Genomic DNA, 19,592 nt, shown 5'->3' with positions numbered 1-19,592 from the left:
ACCCAGGCGCCCCAATTCAATCTTTTTTGTATATATTTATTTATGAGTCTTTGACTAGATTTTCAACTTTTGCAATTAAGAGACACTGCCATATTATACTTTCAGTGCTAAACACAGCTCTTGGAAATGGCAGGAGATTAATAAACATCAGTTAATTTTAAGGTCACTTTATCTTCAGGTGTTGGCTTGGATGACAAGAGCATATACAGTGAGAGTAGGAGACGACAGTCATATCTAACTTACCTTCCTTTAAAATAATTGTTTGTTTATCAAGATGAGTTGCCATATACGGGTAAATAGTAAGAAGACAGTTTTCTGCTGTTCCAGTAACTGGAAGCAAAAACCTAAAAGTGAAAACATTGCATTTCAATAAAATAAATTTTTGAGATGCAGTGAACACAATGAAATATTTTTTACGTATGCTGTATGCCTTAAATGATCAAGACATGAATTATTTATCATTTTTCTTTTCAACTACTTTGTTTTTCTTAACCACCTACCATATGTATTTTAATGGTGTAAGAATATTTACTTTTAAAGCTTTTAAGAGAGATGGTAAATTTCACTGTCAAGTGTGCTCTAGAACACAGCTTATAATTATGCAGGTTCATAAATGGATTCAGGAAATTTTAGGACTGAAGGAGCCTCAGACTTAATTTAATCACCTTCTTCTTGTAAAGAATCCCTGACAAACGGCATCTGGCTTCAGATGACACTACTAGGGAGACAGTACCAGAGGAAGACCCATGACTCAGAGACAACCCATTTCGTATCTAGAGAGCGGTAACTTCAGACATTCCGTTTCAGGGCAACAGAGAACAAAATCTACAATCTGATCCCCATTATGTTCCTTCAAATACTTAAAAATGGTCACTGTATCTTCTCTAGGCTTTCTCTTCTTCACATTGAAAACATTTATAACATTCAAGGTTTCTTTCAACTACAAGGTCTCCAAAAATTGCACATACCATCTAACTTCTTCAAATGGTCTTTTGTGTTTGTCCTTTAAATATATCTGAGAACTGAAAGCAATACTACAAAAGTTATTCAACTAGTAGAGTACTACTCCCTTCCATAAACTGCATACTATTATCCTATTTTATAAAAGCATTGTGAAATTAATAAGAACTACAAAACTCCTAGGTTCTATTGGGCCTGTCCAATTTATGTGACAACTCTGTCCTTGTACAACTGATCTTTTAAGAGAAGTACTATGTTTTATCCATACCACTATAAACATGGATTATTGGTTTCACTTGTGCATTATAATATTTATCAAGATGATTTTACTCTTGAGTCTGCCATGTATTGTATTAGCCCTTCTACACAGTTTACGGTCACTGGCCAAGGTGAAACAACAAAATCTGGTGTTATAATCCAAGTTGATACAAGTAAAATATAGGATAGGATGAGACTATAAAGAAGTTTGTAGCAATATAATGAGCTGTCAGAGACATTCAAATAAACATATGTTATATGTAAATGAATTGATTTTCACCTTAGTTCTGCATATTTTCCCACAAAGCATTATGTTTTTCTCTTTACAACTGATGTGCATTAAAATATTGTGCAAAATATACATATTGAGCACTGTCTTGTTTGACCAACCCTAATCATTCTATTCCATCATCCTAAACACATGTATCAGCCCTATTCCAGATTAAATTGTATTTCTCTATGCAATTGTTTTTTCTGTATGATGTCCTTTTTAAAATGAATTGAGAATTCCTCGATAGCATGAATCATTACTTCTATATATGGTGTATTTGTGCTAAATGTAGTGATGGATCAAAATTCCATTAACTGTCCAACTCTGTTTAATTAACATTTCTCAGATTAGATAACACAGTTTACCCACAGATACCATCATCATTGTTATCTTAGAACCAAAAATGTTTTCTGCTTTAACAGTGATTACAGGAAGAGAAAACAAGGAAAAAAACAAACAAAAAAAACAGGATTCCAGCAAATGCTGTGGTGCTCTGCCCTTCTATCCTTTTCCCCTAGGATGTAATTTCTTTGTGTGAGGCTCCCATCCTCTGGGTGGGCATGGTGGGGTAACTGTCATCTTTATCAGAGAACCAATGTCAGATTACTAGAGCTGCTGAAAGCCTCAACTGCCTTGGAAATTTATGGTCCCCTGGGTGATGCTGCAGCCAACGCCCCGTGGTGCAGGAGTTTGAAAGCCCAGCTTCTTTGCTTCAAACGGGACAAAAACTCTGTGGTGTAACTTCGTCTCCAGAGGATCCCATGGGATCAAGGTGAGGTTGGAGCTTAAATTTCATTTTATTTGGGATGACTGATTCCATGTTCTGCTTCCCTTCTCCCCTTCCTTGTTTTTTCCTGGCAGCCATTCCTTAATAAACCACATATCCATGAATCTTCATCTAAAAGTCAGCTTGGGGACAACCTTACCCAGGACAACAACCAAATGAACAAATACAACCAGTATCACTTAAAACTTTTATAAAATGTTGTGGAACTAAAGAACATAAGATTGAAATAAAATTCATTCTGAGAATGAAACAGGAATAAATATATTTTTTTAATGTTTAGTTTTGAGAGATTGCAAGCAGGGGAGGGGCAGAGAGAGGGAGACGGCTCTGTACTGACAGGCTGTCAGCAAGGAGCCAGATGTGGGGCTTGAACTTAGGAACTACGAGATCATGACCTCGGCTGAAGTTGGACGCTCAACAGATTGAGACACACAGGTGCCCCGGGAATAAATAGTCTTACTTCTTTCTTGTATAAAACCAGCTCGTTGAAGGTGATAACATTGATTTTACATACTCCTCAAAGAGTAACCAACATATACAAAATTCATTTGATGACATTCTTCTATAGAGCAGCACATGATATAGAAATTATACAACTTACACAGCATGGGAATATGGACACTTTAAACACTAACATCATTTTTATCAAACACACATGAAAATAGGGGCACCTGGGTGACTCAGTTGGTTGAATGTCTGACTCTTGATTTCAGCTCAGGTCATGAACTCACAGTTCGTGGGATAGAGCCCCATGTATGGCTCTGCACTGACAATGCAGAGCCTACTTGGAATTCTCTCTCTCTCTCTTTCTCTCTCTGCCCCTCCCCTGCTTGCACTCTCTCTCAAAATAAATGGATAAACTTAAAAAAAAAAAAAAAAGACCTCCTTTAAAAAAATACATTAAAACAGAAAAGGGACTTGCAGTCAGCAATACTAATACTCTACAATTTAACAAAAATATTTCTGGGAAAATAGGGCACTTTATGGTACCTTATCAGAGAATAATGGTATTATTTATGGATGCTCTATGCCAATCCATATAGCCAGGAACCATTAGTGGTAGACGATTTAGTCTAAAAATATTCAATATTACAGTAACAGTAAAATTACTGTAACATTGTACAGTAACAGCGAAGTGACTGTGACATTATGGGTTTCAATTCTATTTGGTAATTTATATAGCAATCTTCAGGCGTATGTGATTTAGAAGAGTTCCAACGGGCAAAAATCAGGATTGAGATTCCTGGTAACAGAGGTGATACGATGCAGATGTTGGTGGTGATGGAAATGGGCTTGAACTATTGGGGGCAGCTACTGTGCTGAGCATCTAAAATACATTATTTCACTTACATAAATTTTCTCAACAGTCTTTGAGGATATAAAGTATTAACTTTCTCGACTTTGGTTACAATAGCATGGTCCAGAAAAAGTCAACAGTTGTTTAAAGTCATACAATTAGGAAACAGAGGGCCCAACTTCAAGTTCAACCTGTCTGAAACAAAGCTATACTCTTGGCCCACTGCATGAGAATGGTTAGCTTCTAGGTCTGTCTCAGTGCACATATACTCAAAGTGACCAAGTCAGGAAAGAGTCTTAGATACGACCATGGATGTAAGCACTTACCAGCATTGTTCACTACCTTCTTTTATCATTGATTATCTCATTAAACAATATCATTTTAATACTTCTAGCTGTTCTAGTAATGTTAAGTTATATAAGTTCCTATGAGAAGCCAGTTTAAATAAAAGCCTTTTTTTTGGAAGAAATAAATATTCTCCTGTATTCTCAGGAAGAAACATTTTATTTCAGATGTTGTCCTAAGTAAATAATAACCAACATTTATAAAAGCAACATAAACACATTCTCCCATTGGACACATGAAAATTCCTACAGAGGTAGAAAGTTTGCAGGTGTGTATGGAAACAAAAGGGACTGCTGTACTCAAAGGGACAATGCAAAATAGGATGATAGGGAAAACTCTGGCTTCTCTCTATACCAGCACCATGTTAGATACGATTGTCATGTACAAACTATGAATATTTTAGTATGATAAATCAAACAGTAAATACCATAATGTACAGAAAGTCAAATATGGAATGCAATATTTATTTTTATACTTTGTCATTTCAGGCTCGCCTGAAATTTCTCATTAGTGATTGTTTTCCCTCTACCAACATTGTACTTTACATTTTTCTAAATTCACAGAATTGAAAGACTAGTAAAATAAACACATAGGTGCCCTTCATCCAGTTAAATTACTATTTCACCACATTTGTTTCTCTCTCTTCTATTAAAAATTTATTTTCTTGGGACATATGGGTGGCTCAGTTAAGTGTCTGACTCTTGATTTTGGCTCAGGTCATAGTCTCACAGTTTGTGAGATTGAGCCCCACATCAGGCTCGATGTCAGCCCTGTCAGCAGCACATAGCCTGCTTGGAGTTTTCTCTCTCCCTTTCCTCTGCCTCTCTCTCGCTCTCTCAAAATAAATAAACAAAAAAATTTTTTTTCTTAAAATGTGTGTGTACACAAATCGACCCCCTAAATATTCAGCCTGTATCTCCTCAGAACAAGAACATTATTCTATATAATCATAATCCTATCATCACTACCATCAAATTTAACATTAGTACAAGAATATTATCTAGTTTGTAGTCCATATTCAAGAGTCCCAGTAATGTCAAAGTCCAAACTGAGAAATTGATTGAAATGGCTTTCCTTTAAACCAAGACAATCTCTGTGTCATTCTTGGGTGGTCCTTCATTAATTGACATTATTTTTAAGAGTTAAAGCTACTTGTTTTTGTCTGAAATATTCTGATTGTCCTCTCATGACTGGATAATTTTTTATTTCGAACAAGAAAATCTCATATGTGCTGTGGCACAGTTCTAGTTCATCCCACCAGGGAGCCCAGCAGGTCAGTGTTCCTCCTTATTAGTGATATAGAGTCTGGTCATTTGGTTATGATAGCATCCATCAGATGTCCTCATTTTTTATACCAACATTTAAAATAATATATACATATATATTTTATATATTTAAATTAAATTAAAATATATATATTTATTATATATATAATTTATATATCATGAAATCCATCTTTTTAAGATGTACAAATCAGTGGTTCTTAATATTTTACAAAGTTGTATAACCATCACCATTAATTTTTGAGTATTTTCATTGCTTACAAATGAAGCCCTATATATATTAACAGTCGGTCACCATTTGCCTCTCCCCTCAGACCCTACAAATCACTCACCTACTTTCTGTCTCTATGGATTTGCCTATTCTGGATATTTAATAATTGATTAGTAATTAGCAATGGCAAGTAAGAGCAGGTAATAAGTAATGTATGGATAAAATGTTGAGACCATGTAAACATCCCTTCCTCATCAACCTTTCATCCAGGGCATATGAAGTATATACTATGTGTTTCAGTTGGGTAAAGCCTTCTGGAAGGGCTCCTCCAAGTAGCGAGGTCAGTGGCTCTCAAGGTTGACAAGTACAGAGCCAAGTTCCAAAACTGAAAAGCCTGGTGTGAGATTTTATGAAGGATTAGCCTTGATTGCTCAAATGTTTAGTGGAATTCACCAATGAAACCCTCCAGGACTGGACTTTTCTTTGTGGGAAGATTTTTAAAATAATCATTCAATCTTTTTACTTGTTATAAAAATGTTTATATTTTCTATTTCTGGTGCGCCTGGGTGGCTCAGTTGGTTAAGCGTCTGACTTTGGCTCAGGTCACGATCTCACCGTTCAAAATTTGAGCCCCACATCAGGCTCTGGGCTGACAGCTCAGAGCCTGGAGCCTGTTTCAGATTCTATGTCTCCCTCTCTCTCTCTGCCCCTCCCCTGTTCATGCTGTCTCTGTCTCTGTCTCTCTCCCTCTCTGTGTGTGTCTCTGTCTCAAAAATAAACAAACATTAAAATCAATTTATATTTTCTATTTCTTCTTCAGTTAGTTTTGGTACTCTGTGTCTTTCTAGGAAATTGTTAATTTCATCTAAATCATCTAATCTGTTGGCATACAGATTATTCCCTTCTTTCTGATTTATTTGCATTTAACATGTGTTCCTTTTTTTTAGGATTTTCTAGTTTCCTAAAGTGGAAGTTTACACCACTGATACGAAATCTTTCATCTTGTTTCATATAGGCATTTAAATCTATAAATTTCCTTCCAAACATTACTTTAGCTGCATCCCATAAATTTAGATATGGGGTGCTTTCATTTTCCTTTATCTCAAAATATTTTCTAATTTACCTTATGACTTCTTCGTTGATACATTATTTAGTAGCGTGTTGTTTAATTTTCACATATTTATGAAATTCCCAAATTTCCTTCTGTTAATTTTTAATTTAATTTCATTGTGTTGGAGATCATAGTTTGCATGATTTCAATCATATTTAAAACATAGAAACTTGGGGCGCCTGGGTGGCTCAGTTGGTTGAGCGACCGACTTTGGCTCAGGTCATGATCTCACAGTTTGTGAGTTCGAGCCCCGCGTTGGGCTCTGTGCTGACAGCTCAGAGCCTGGAGCCTGCTTCGGATTCTGTGTCTCCCTCTCTCTGTCCCTCCCCTGCTCATGCTCTGTCTCTGTCTCAGAAATAAATAAATATAAAAAAAAATTTAAAACATAGAAACTTGTCTCATAGACTAGTATGTAATTATCATAGAGAATGCTTCTTATGCACTTGAAATAAAATGTATTTTCTGTTCTTATTACGTGGTATGTTCTATACCTACCTATTAAGACTGCTTGGTTGACAGTGTTTTTCAAGTATTTTATATCCTTACAGATTTTGTTTAGATATTCTTTCCATTATGAACACTGAGGTGTTGAAGTCTTCAACTATTATTTTTGAAGTATCTGTTTCACCTTTCAAATCTGTCAGTTTTTCCTTCATAGATTTTGGGATTATTTGTTAGGTGCAGTTCTGTTTTTAATTGTTATATAGTCCTGATGGATTAACAATTTCATCATTACAAAATGTCCATCTTTTCTTTAGCAACATTTTTTTGTTTTAAAGTCTATTTTTCCTAATATTATTATAACCATCCCACTTCTCTTATAGGTGCTAACTGCCTGGTATGACTTTTTCCATCCTTTCAATTTCAACTTATTCATATTTTTGAATCTAAAGTGTTTTGTAAACCATACACAGTTGTAGTTTGTTTTTGTTTGCTTGTTTGTTTGTTTTTTACCTGACAATTTCTGCCTTTGGACTGTTTAATCCATTTACATGTAAGGTTATTTTTTATTTTTTTGGATTTTTATCTTCTATTTTGTTTCCTGTATGTTTCATGTCTTTTTTTTTTTTTTTTTTGGTTTTTATTGCATTCTTCTGTATTAAAGTGGATTGTTTCTATTATGCCATGTTAATTGCTCAATGATTTTTAGCTGTTATTTTTTTAGTTAAAACTTTTTGGTGGCTCAGGATTACAATATGCACTTCAATTTAGCATCTATTCCAGATTTATACTAACTCAATTCCAATATGCTATAAAACATTGCTCCAATATATCTCCATTCCTTCCTTTTATTGTCACATAGAATTACATTTGTATGTGTTACAGATCCAGTAATCTGTGTTATAGTTGTTTTATACAATTTTATGCTTTGTAGGGGCAAGCGGGTGGCTCAGTCGGTTGAGTGTCTGACTCTTGATTTTGGCTCAAGTCATGATCCCAGGGTGTGGGATTGAGCCCTGGGTCAGGCTCTGCACGGAATGTGAAGCCTCTAAGATTCTCTCTCTCTGTCTTTCTCCCTCGCACACACTCTTTCCCTCTCTAAAATAAAAATTATTTTAAAAAATCTTATGCCTTTTTAAGATGTTAAGATAGAAAAAATCTATTTAGTTTTTTATATTAGATTTCATTACCATTGCTAGTTCTCATGTTTTCTTCCTGTGGATTTAATTTATTACACAGTGTTATTTCCTTACTCTGTACAAGTTCACTTCTACTGCCCATGGCAAAATAATTCACATGTAACTTTACTTACACACAAAAAGGGTGGATATGTTTATTTAAATACTTAATGCTTACCATAACTAGTACTTTTATGTTAGTTAGGCCAATCAATGGGACTAAATCTGGTACCGTAATGTATATTTACAACCATTGAGGTCATCCATGGTGTTGACAGAGAGAAGAATCTCTCTATCACAAGTGAGGACATCAAATGTCATTTTGTTAGTCATTAATAAAGTTACAGAGTTTTTAGATATTCATTTTTATTAAATCAAAACAGAATGACAAGATTCTTGATGATAATGTGATGCTCACTTATTTGTTTTTTAATATCTTTCCTTGAGTGGAGAGAAAAGGAATAAAGTTATAGTACTCATCTGAACACTGCAATAATCCACCATATATGTTATCTGGAGCCCATCAAGGTGCTGTTATTTACAAATATTCACAATCCTAGGAAATATATGCTATTAACCAATTTAGTGACCTTATCACTTATCTAAGTGTGCATAAATCCATGGAAGTATGTTTCACATGTGAATGTATTCCAATGATTTGTATCACAGCAAAGTAAGGGCAGAGAATTCTTCTTTAGTACATGAGAGATGCATCGATATTCATCAAGCCTAGAAATATATGTACATTTAGCAATATTTTAAACATATATCAATTTTTTTTTTACTAGTATCACCTCATTTTTAGTCTGCCCAACAATCTGTAAATAATCCCGTAATTGATGTAAACCATTTTTGAAATCTTAAAATCTCTCTTTAGGTCTAGTCTCACATTTTGAAATCATTAACTTTGATTAATATAGTATATTAGTACGTTTTATTCTTAATTTAAGTGGTTCTTAGGGGAAAATATAGTGGTTACCATTTTATGGGATTTCCAGGAAAGAAATGTGACATAAAGCAAAATTTACCACCAAAATTTACCATTTGTGTCTATGCAGAGATATGTATATCACTTTTTTTTTAATATTTATTTTTGAGAGAGAGAGAGGCAGACTACAAGCAGGGAAGGAGCGGAGAGATGGAATCGGAAGTAGGTTCCAGGTTCTGAGCTGTCTGTCAGCACAGAGTCTGACACGGGGCCGAACCCACGAATCGTGAGATCATGACCTGAGCGGAAGTCAGACGCTTAACTGACTGAGCCACCCAGGCGCCTCAAGAGATGTATATCATTAATGTACAAATAATGTGCTTGTTTTCATGAAGGTAGGTATATAAATTTATTATATTTCAAAAATACCCAGAAAAATTTTAACTTTAATCAGAAATACAAATTACTTCAATACAGTAAAGGGCACTATCTTTAGCCTCCAAAAGTAGAACTGCTAAATATGGCGGCTTGCTCTACAATGTGATTAATGCAATAATGCCTATTAAAGCTGAGTTGAAGAATTATTTGTAAGCTGAGTGAATCATTAGTTATTCTGCTGCTTGCGTCATTATATACTTAATGTTTAATTCCAAAAAAACTTACTGCCGAAGCTCTAGCTATTAGATACAATATATGGGTCAGCATTTGCAACCTGATGAAACCAAACACTCAAACTCTCTCTGTGAGAACATGAGCTCATATAAAACAAACAAACAAAAAGGTTATTTTTGCTAAATTATTTCTAGAATGCCATAGTGCACTTTACTTTAAAAGATAACCATGATCTAGCTAAAACACAGAGTAGGTAGTTTTTACATGTTAGTTCCATTTTCTCTCTTAGAAGATTTCTGGATATATATGTATTTTTAATGAATGTAGCAAAAAAATTAAGAATTTATGATTTGAAATATCTGGAATCAATCCATTCTCAGGAAGAGGTTTTGTTTGTTTGTTTTTTGTTTTTCTTTTTATTAACAATAACACAGACTAAGATCAGAGTTGGAGGCCATCAACTCTCTGTCATGGTGGAATCTCCTCTAAGAGAATGCCTTGCAAAAAATCATTTCCCTAACTATTTGGCCAAAGACCTGAAATCCCACCTTGAATATACTCGAATATAGGCTGCACTAGTATCCCATTAGTTTATGCAAGGCTGAGATCAAGATCACTTATACAGTATATTTAAGACAGGTATCATCAAAACCTAAAGTAGAATCCTGAACTACCTTTTTCATTTTAGCATGGAAAAAATGAATTCAACTTCCTGTCACTGACACTTCTTTATGGAGACTTATCTAGAAGGAATAGGAAAACACTACATCCAGCAAGACCCTGGAAGATCCCATTATCTGCAAACACCTATGTGCTGGCTACAAAATGCGGTTGGAGACTGATTCTCACAGTTACAGGGAGTATGTTGTTAAGATCAAAGGGCAAACATGTGCTGCTGGATTTGGAAATCAGAAAAGAAAACTCTTAAAATACAATAACCCTGAGGTAAACAGTTGTCAAGACAACAACAGAGTATGAGAGGGGGAAAGACAGTCATCAAAGAAAGTATAAAACAAACAAAAAAAGTATGAAACCTAATAAATTTGCAATGGCCACTCAGTAAATTGACAAGGTTGGGAGTTTAACTAGGGACTACAAAGGCTCCATTTGGGAGATTAGTAAAACAAAGGATATTTTGTTAACATATCTGACATCTGCTCAGATCACGATTTCACCATTTCCTGAGTTCGAGCCCAATGTCAGGCTCTGTGCTGGCAGCTCAGAGCCTGGAGTCTGCTTAAGATTCTGTGTCTCCCTCTCTCTCTGCCCCTCCTCTGCTCTCTCTCTGTCTCTCTGTGTCTCTCTCTGTCTCTCTGTCTCTCTCTCTCAAAAATAAAATTAAAAAAATTGATTTGATTTGCATTTAATTCACATATATACTGCTTTTCTAAAATGTTTATTTATTTATTTTAGAGAGGGGGAGGGGCAGAGAGCGATGGGGAGAGAGAATCCCAAGTAGGCTCTGTGCTATCAGCACAGAGTCTGACACAGGGCTCAAACTCACGAATCAGGAGATCATGACCTGAGCCAAAATCAAGACTCAGATGCTTGACCAATTGAGCCACCCAGGCACCCCCATATATACTGCTTTTTAATTTTCTTTCATTTCAAAGGTTTGTTGATGTCCAACATTGCCATCAGTCACCATGTCCTTATATTGATTCAATCAAAATCACTCTCTTTCACCACTTTCTTTTTCATTGTAACTACTATCACTGTAGTTCTGTGCTTCTTCAAGCATCAGTCTGGGATAGTTTATTTATTGGGCTCTCCACTTCTAGCCTTTGTATTTTCATAGTCCCCTGACACATAAATATCTTTTCTCTCTCATCTACCTCCTTAGAGGCAAAGGCCAGTGAACAGCACATAGAAGACACTTGGAAGTTGTGAGCACATACACAGATGGATGGATGGATGGATGGATGGATGAAGTGACTGACATCCTCATTCCGGATCCATTTGAGCTAACAGAAAAGACCACTTCATAGCCATCACTAGGGACACAACAAGTATACTATTTAACCTCAAATTAACATAGTTTGGGTTTACTGGAAGAAGCCAGTCCTGGGTTTAAAAGGTTTATTAGAATCAACACCTGTGTAAGAAAGAGGGTGGAGGTAGAGTGGAGAATAAGAGCAAGAAGGTGGGCTGCAGACTGTGGAGAACAGGATGATGTAGAACAGCCTTATCGGCCTAATAAGGCCAACTGGGCAGGGAGCTTGGGATTGCCTTTCAGAATTTCTGCCATTGGTCTAAAATGTCTAGCCCTCTAAACCTGCCTGAGTCAGTCAGGGAATGCAGGCTTGCCTGGTGGAGTGTAACCTTAGGCCAAGTAGAGTTGTGACAGATTCTGTAGGAGCTGACAAATGGAAGTAGGTGGCTGACTTCATTCCACATGGTTGGGCAGCAAATCCTACCTTGAAGGCACAGTAGGAGGTTCAGTCCCATGGATTTCTTACTGATCAACCCACTTTTATCTTGATTTCTAAATCAGAAAAATCTAACAGGTGAGATGATCATTTGCACAGCAAGATGTACAAACTGCTAACCCCAAATGCTTGGTGGTTTACAAATGAGGAGGGGCATATTGGTCAACTAAAGCAACTCTGACTAAGTGAAGAGGGACTAAGTGACTAGTCAAGGGCCTCCCATCTCTCCTAAATCTGTGGAGCCCTTTGCAGAACAGAGAATCTTGAGGCACTTGTTAGAATTCTACTGACTATAAATGTGAAATGCCCCTTAGTCAATTTTCCTCTGACATAGCTCTTATCCATCAGTATGAATTCATGGTGTATGTCACCTATCACTCTTCTTTTGCAATGACTATCATCTGAATACTTAATGGCCAAGGTGATGCTGTATAGTATTTAAAGTTATGGTTTCAAGTGGGAGCCAAGTGAATGCAAGTAGACAATACTTTTACTTTGAAAGTAAGGGCATGACTGAGTCCTCCAAGATTCACTATGACGATATTCATCTTTAAATAAAATTCAAGGGGCGCCTGGGTGGCGCAGTCGGTTAAGCGTCTGACTTCAGCCAGGTCACGATCTCGCGGTCCGGTAGTTCGAGCCCCGCGTCGGGCTCTGGGCTGATGGCTCAGAGCCTGGAGCCTGTTTCTGATTCTGTGTCTCCCTCTCTCTCTGCCCCTCCCCCGTTCATGCTCTGTCTCTCTCTATCCCAAAAATAAATAAACGTTGAAAAAAAAAAATTAAAAAAAAAATAAATAAAATAAAATTCAAGCAGTTCAATGATTAATTTAAGCAGTCTGCTAAAATTCTGAAAAACTATTATTAAAAGCATTTTTTCTATATCAGTTTCTATTTGGTTGGAATACTGAAAGTGTTCAGGCTAAAGGTAAAGGTCAAAGAAATTTAAGTAGTAAAATTACATAAAATGAAGAATATTAAAATAAGATAGTTGAATACATTTAATGAAAGTGTTAAAATAAGAAACGCTTACTAATATTGTTAGTTTTAAGTTGGATGCAAATTCAAAAACAAGAAATTCCAACTAGTTGTACCACATTCTGCCTTCTTTTTTAGAAGTTTTTTTTGTTTGTTTATTTTGAGAGAGAAAGAGAGAGCAGAGGAGGGGCAGAGAGAGATAGAGGGAGAGAGAGAATCCCAAGCAGGGTCTGGTGCTGTTAGCATGGAGCCCAAAGAGGGGCTTGAACTCAAGAACCCATGAGATCATGACCTGATCTGAAACCAAGAGGTGGATGCTTAACCAATTGAGCCACCCCAGTGTTTCATATTCTGCCTTTCTTTTAACTTGAGGGAAGTAAATGAATTTTGATTTCTACCACCCTCTGTAAGCATACAGCATAAGTATCAATATGAACTATCTAATGTGAAATGCTCAAAAATAGAGCAATAATTATAGAAAACTAATGGCCACATAAATTAAACCAGGTTGCAATGGGAAAGAAATACATAAGAGATCTCTAGGGCAGCAGGGATGCTATATTTCTGGACCTGAGTGGTAGATACAAGAGTGTTTGTTAAGATATGTAAATTCATTTCACACAGTTTTATCTAAGTTGTTTCAAGAAGAGCAAAAACCTTTCCAAACAATTAATCAAAAAAGCAACCTCAAATTGATACTGCTGTGGTAGTTGAAAATTATCACCATGGAAGTATCATGTGCACTAAGTACAAATTTAGAAGTGTTTGGGAGTTTCTTTGCAAATGTGGAAGTGATGCTGGCATTTACAAATTGGGAATGTTAACACAAACATCTCCCTATATTATCTCCAAATTAAGATTATAATCAGCAAAGACAGCAGGAAGTAACCTTTAGTAGTCAATAGAGAAAAACCCAAAATGCCATTCCCCGAAGTATGTGAACAAAGCCCTTCTTACTAATAATAGATCAACAATACCAATATACTTGTTTGAAGGAATCTAAAATGCAGATTGGACAAACACAGAAGTCAGGATAGGTTTAAAAACAAATCTAAGGATTTAATACAATCACAAAAGGATAAACATAACTGAGCACCAAAAGGAATATTACAAAAGGCGGGGCTAGCGTCCACAGTCCTGCCACCTTCCTCCACACACAGTTCCTACTGAAAGGACAAGTGCGTTGGCAGAAACTAGGCACCAGTGTCAGGGCCGTTCGGGCCTTGCAGAACTTCTGGTGAAGAAGACCAAATCTGCTTTTGCCTGAAAGCCTCAAATGTCTGAAATGCAATTAGAACACCAAGAGGAATTTACAGAATGTCAAACTTAATAAAATACTGGAAGTACTGAAAAGGGGAAACGGCTGTTCCTACTTCAGCTGGAATCTGCTGTGCCCAGAATCCATCCTCTTGATAAAAAACAGAATCCCCCTCCCAAGAGTCAACAGGCCACATAGCCATGCAGGTACACACACTTGCACCTAGGCCTGCCCACGGGACTAAGCTTGGGTCAGTGACACATTGGTAAAGGTGATGGGTGAATGTCCTAGATCATCTCCTTAAAAATTTTTGACCTACAGTCCCCGCATTCTATTCTATTAGCGTAGAGATAACAGCAGCAGACTTTGGAAGCTGTACATTAAAGGTGACAGAGCTAGCCCACAAGTCCCAGACTACCTTCCCACTTCATTCCGTTGTGTGATGTATGCGGGGGAAAAACCCACAGACTAATTAGGCATATTATCTTAAAAACAACCTTTATTTATGTCTATATCTATGTACACATATATTTCTCCATACATACACACCTAGAATTGCATATATTTGCGTAACCAAAGGTAATATATGAAAAGATACTACATTTTTAATATAACATGTGACCATGTATGTGGAATTAAAAGGCAGAAAAGCTATTAATGGTATTTTCAACTTTTGCAATGTTTGAATTGTTATAATAAGCTCCGTTTTGTTATTTAAATGCCTGATTTTCTATGTATAAAGCAATCGAATATTATAATTGCAATCAAACATAATCCTGTTAAGGTATTTCCTTGATTAATCAATTCACATTTACAAATAGGTAAGGGACTGAGTAGCCAGACAGGGTCTGAGTATGGCAAGTTGAAGAGAACCCGACTAATAGGTCACTAGGCAGCAACTAACTGCGTGGGGATCGGACTTCTCAGAGCTCTGCGAAGACCAGCAATCAGGCAGGTGCTCATAAACAGTAAGGGAGAGACAAAGTACAAGACATTGGAATTTCCTCTAAAATGAAAAGTCTCTAAGCAGGGCAGAGAACTATCACTGGCTCCAAAGAGAATGGGGTTAAAGAGAAGGAAAAAGGAGGAAAAGACAGAAACCAAATTATCTGTGGTTAACTTTTCTTTCTGCAACCTGTGTTAAAAGCACTATGATCTGGGGCACCTGGGTGCTCAGGTGGTTAAGCTTCTGACTTCGGATCAGGTCATGATCTCACAGTTTGTCTGCATTGGGCTCTGTGCTGATGGCTCAGAGCCTGGAGCCTATTTCAGATTGTGTGTCTCCCTCTTGCTCTCTGCCCCTCCCCCAGTCTCTCTCTCTCTCTCTCAAATAATAATAAAAAAAAAAAACATTAAAAATAAAAAAGCACTATGATTTTCATAATCTGAGAAGACATGGTAAATATCATATTGGAAGATCCTGGGCTTTTGAAGTTTCTGTGCAAATTTTAAGCACTAACATGTTGCTATATGTGAATGATGAACAAATCACAATTACGAAATTTTCCTGTTGATAGTGTATTATAATACACCGGTACCCTATGTTTTGGTTAAATATAAATATGCTACTTTATAATTGAGACTGTGTTACAATCCTATGCGTTGTCTTAACAGATCTACCATGAAAATAACGTTCTTCATAGAATGAAGGTGCCATTACAAACAGCCTTCCACAGACCTAGGTCAAGGAATAAGGAACAGATGATTATATCAGAACAAAGCACAGCCCCTTGTGAATTTGACTCCCCCCGTACTGCCTATTCTATCTATACACACAACATCAAGAAAGGTGGACAAATACACAGTGTTATGTACAACCCAGCCCCCCAAAACATGACAGACAATGTTTCAGGGGAGTATTCCAACATTGTCTTCAGTTACAATCTGTTAGCTGGTTATTGACATATTCTTGAGATTTCCTATTATCTGCATTTCAGCAGCCACAATGCTAAAATTCTGGATGGCTCATTGTTAATGGACAGCAAGTTTGAGCTAAGAACGTCCTAAATAACTGCTCTTCTTAATACATAAGGGGAGTTTTGAATAACTCAGAAGCTGCTTCTAGCTTCTGTAGAGGTCCTTGGCTCACTTTATACACTTAAGTATTAATTTAAATGCCCGTTTAAGTACATATTTACAGGCTTTTTTTTTTTAATGTTTTATTTTTGAGAGAAAGAACACAGGTGTGCACCAAACAGGGGAGGGGAAGAGAAAGAAGGGGACAGGATCTGAAGCAGGCTCTGTGATAACAGCAGAGAGTCCCAGGTGGGGTTGGAACTCACAAACCATGAGATCATGACCTAAGCCAAAGTTCGAAGCTTAACTAACTGAGCTTATTTACAATAAGCCTGTAGGGGCTTATTATGGGGCCCTACAGGCTTATTGTAAATATTGAAATATCCCAAAAAGTCACATACAAAGCAGATATCAATATATACTACAGTTACTAAGGTCACATTGCCAACCTGAATGCATTAATGCTCTACGTGTTTGACTCTGGGTCTGATTCATTCCCTGCTAATCTCCTTTATGTGATGCAAGTTCCTGCCCCTTCAAAAACAGTAAGGTGTCTGGAAGAGGCAGACTAAGAGTACTTTTAAAAATTCTAGCCAGAACCAAAGTTTCCAGGTGCGTACTACACAAATACCGAATTATGCACTGACTAAAACAATAATTAGAATCACCTTTCATTATTCCTCATTTTCTTTTTATTGTATTGAATGCTTTAAAAAACACAATTCCAATTTAAGTGATTGTCAATGTCAATGTGCTATTATTTTAATAAGAGTGAGCCTAACAAGGTTTATTATGTATCAAAAATGTTTTTGAATCCATAACAGGTTGATAAAATGCTACTGTATAGAGAAAAAGATATAATTAAGAGTTCTACATTCTCAGTTTTAACCAAAAGATCTGCACATTTTAAAATATATTTCTCCGCTAGTGAAATGTTCAGTATATTTGTAATTAAGACCATGGGTTTTACCTCTAAATTTAGAATGGAATAACTATCACATATCAATGAAGAAGGTAGAAAATTACAATTTGTCATTTAAACTTTATTAATGCATTAATTTACCTATATATGCAAAGTCCTTATTTTCCTTGTTTTAATGTCAGAAGACATAAAGAATCCAGTACCTTCAAACCAGCAACTTGCAAAAACACAAAAACAAAAACAAAAACAAGACTCTGACTCATTCTTTTTCAGAAACGATCAAGACGTTTGCCACACAGTATCTTACTCCTGATTACGAAAAACCACAAACTCATATGGAGTTAAGTAACCAACTATATCAGGCAGGACCCAGGAGTCCGTGTGCCAGGAAATTCACAGAGCAGGCTTTAGTGGGAACTTCACTGCTAAAGATACTGAAGCTTCTAAAGACCAGCCAATCTCAAATGTGTGGGACCACTTCTCCCAAAGTCATTAGGACTACATTAACTATGTTTTTTGGATACAAAATTGCATTTCGTACAGCAAAAAGGGTGACATTAAAATATCTATCTCTGAAGATCAGTGAATTCTACAATCTAAAAGGGAGATGCCTATAAATATGTAATGTAAGCACCTGACAATTAGATTTTCTGATTGTAATGTTAAGTGCCTGACATTAGGCTTGATTGCAGAGGCATCCACTTCAAAGACATGCATCTGAAATAAACAAATTGCCAGCTATACAACTAGAAGAGCCAGGGTACCCAGGCCAGAGATCTCTGGTTAACCTAGGTAACTGACCCTCTGAATACTTGCTTTTCCCTTCCCTCACTCTTATATTTTAAAATCACTAATAAAGAGTGAACCCCTGAAACCCTAGGTACCCCACTCTCAACCCCAATAAAGGCAGAACACCAGGCTTGCACACTCTTTCTACTGGCGGCCTCACTGTGTGGCCCCGAGTGTGCCTTATACCCTTAAAAACATGTGAGTAATAAACTGTGTTTTTTCAAACTTCCCTGCTGTTTGTAACTGAGGTGCATCTTGCAGTCATGATAAGAATCACCAAGGTCTCAGTCCAGCCACAAGATGTACTCTGAAAGGGGAAGTGTGTGTGGGGATGCAGCACAAATAGCAGAGGTGCAGGTGAATGCTCCCAGCATTTCTAGCCAATAGTCACTACTGATAATGTGAGATTGACCCAAAAGAAAATAGTACAGAATCTTTCCATCTCTGGCTATGACAGGCATTAACCCTTTAATTACTAAGTCTTGAGGGGGCCCAGGGTTCAAAAGGAGCGTTGGAGGCAGGCCAGGCACCAGTGTGAGGACCTAGGACAGTGGCTGGTTACCAACCAACAGAGAAATATTTCAAAGATTTTAACCACTGGCAAAGATACGCACCACTGTGTGCCACGTAATCAGCAGCCCTGATTTTAGTTCAACCTCATGTACCAAACAATCCTGCACTATTCTTCCTGTATATTTCCAATCAACCTCTCATTCAGAACATAATATGTGGTTCAACTTGCCTCAAAATACCAAAATCTTCCTCTTCAAGTAATGGGTTATATGCCACATGACATACCAAAACTTGAAAAATAATTTTATTCAATTTTCTTAGTAAACCAACCATGTTGTAACAACAAAATCCTAGGATTTGAAAAGTTAAAGGGTGGGGGAGGGGCGCCTGGGTGACTCAGTGGGTTAAGTGTCTAACTCTTGATATGGACTCAGGTCATGATCTCAGGGTTCATGAGATCAAGCCCCTCATCAGGCTCTGCACTAACAGTGCAGAGCCTGTCTGGAATCATCTCTCTCCCTCTCTCTCTGCCCCTCTCCTGCTTGTTCTCCTTCTGTCTCAAAATAAAGAAACATTAAAAAAAAATTTTTTTTAAAGAAAAGTTAAAGGAAAGCAAAGTTGTGTGATAGAGATAATGGGATTTGATCTCAAATCTAGGTTATTTCCCTCCATAGCTGGGTAAGGGTTGAAAAGAGAAATAGTGCCTCAATTTCCTCTGCTATAAATTGGGAATTTATACTTTACAATGCAGATCACTTAAGCAGATTGGGTTAGATAATGTATTAGCAAATAAAGCAAACCTACTCTAAAAGAAAGATGGGTAAAGATTCTCACAGCAATGCCATTTTCTAGTGTTAATATCACTTCTTTCAAATATTTAAGTGTTCCCCTCTTAAACCTAATCTCTCTTGATGGCATTTTCCCTCATTCAGTCCTTTTAGGTCTAGTGCTTCATGAACTTTACTGTGCACATTAATCACCTGAGGATATTTTTAAAACACAGATGTT

At 36.7% G+C, this 19,592-nt stretch overlaps 1 protein-coding gene across 1 annotated transcript in view; it reads right to left on the bottom strand.

The window, feature by feature from the left end:
* The window catches only part of CFAP47 (cilia and flagella associated protein 47), a 553,185-nt gene that overhangs the window by 370,044 nt on the left and 163,549 nt on the right, over positions 1-19,592 (bottom strand). Inside the window, exon 27 of the mRNA XM_045471009.1 lies at positions 244-344. Coding sequence (XP_045326965.1) covers positions 244-344 — 101 coding nt within the window. The remainder of the gene's footprint in view (positions 1-243; positions 345-19,592) is intronic.

This window comes from Leopardus geoffroyi, chromosome X, assembly GCF_018350155.1.
Source record: "Leopardus geoffroyi isolate Oge1 chromosome X, O.geoffroyi_Oge1_pat1.0, whole genome shotgun sequence".
Taxonomy (NCBI): domain Eukaryota; kingdom Metazoa; phylum Chordata; class Mammalia; order Carnivora; family Felidae; genus Leopardus; species Leopardus geoffroyi.
This window is presented reverse-complemented; position numbering and strand designations above follow the sequence as displayed.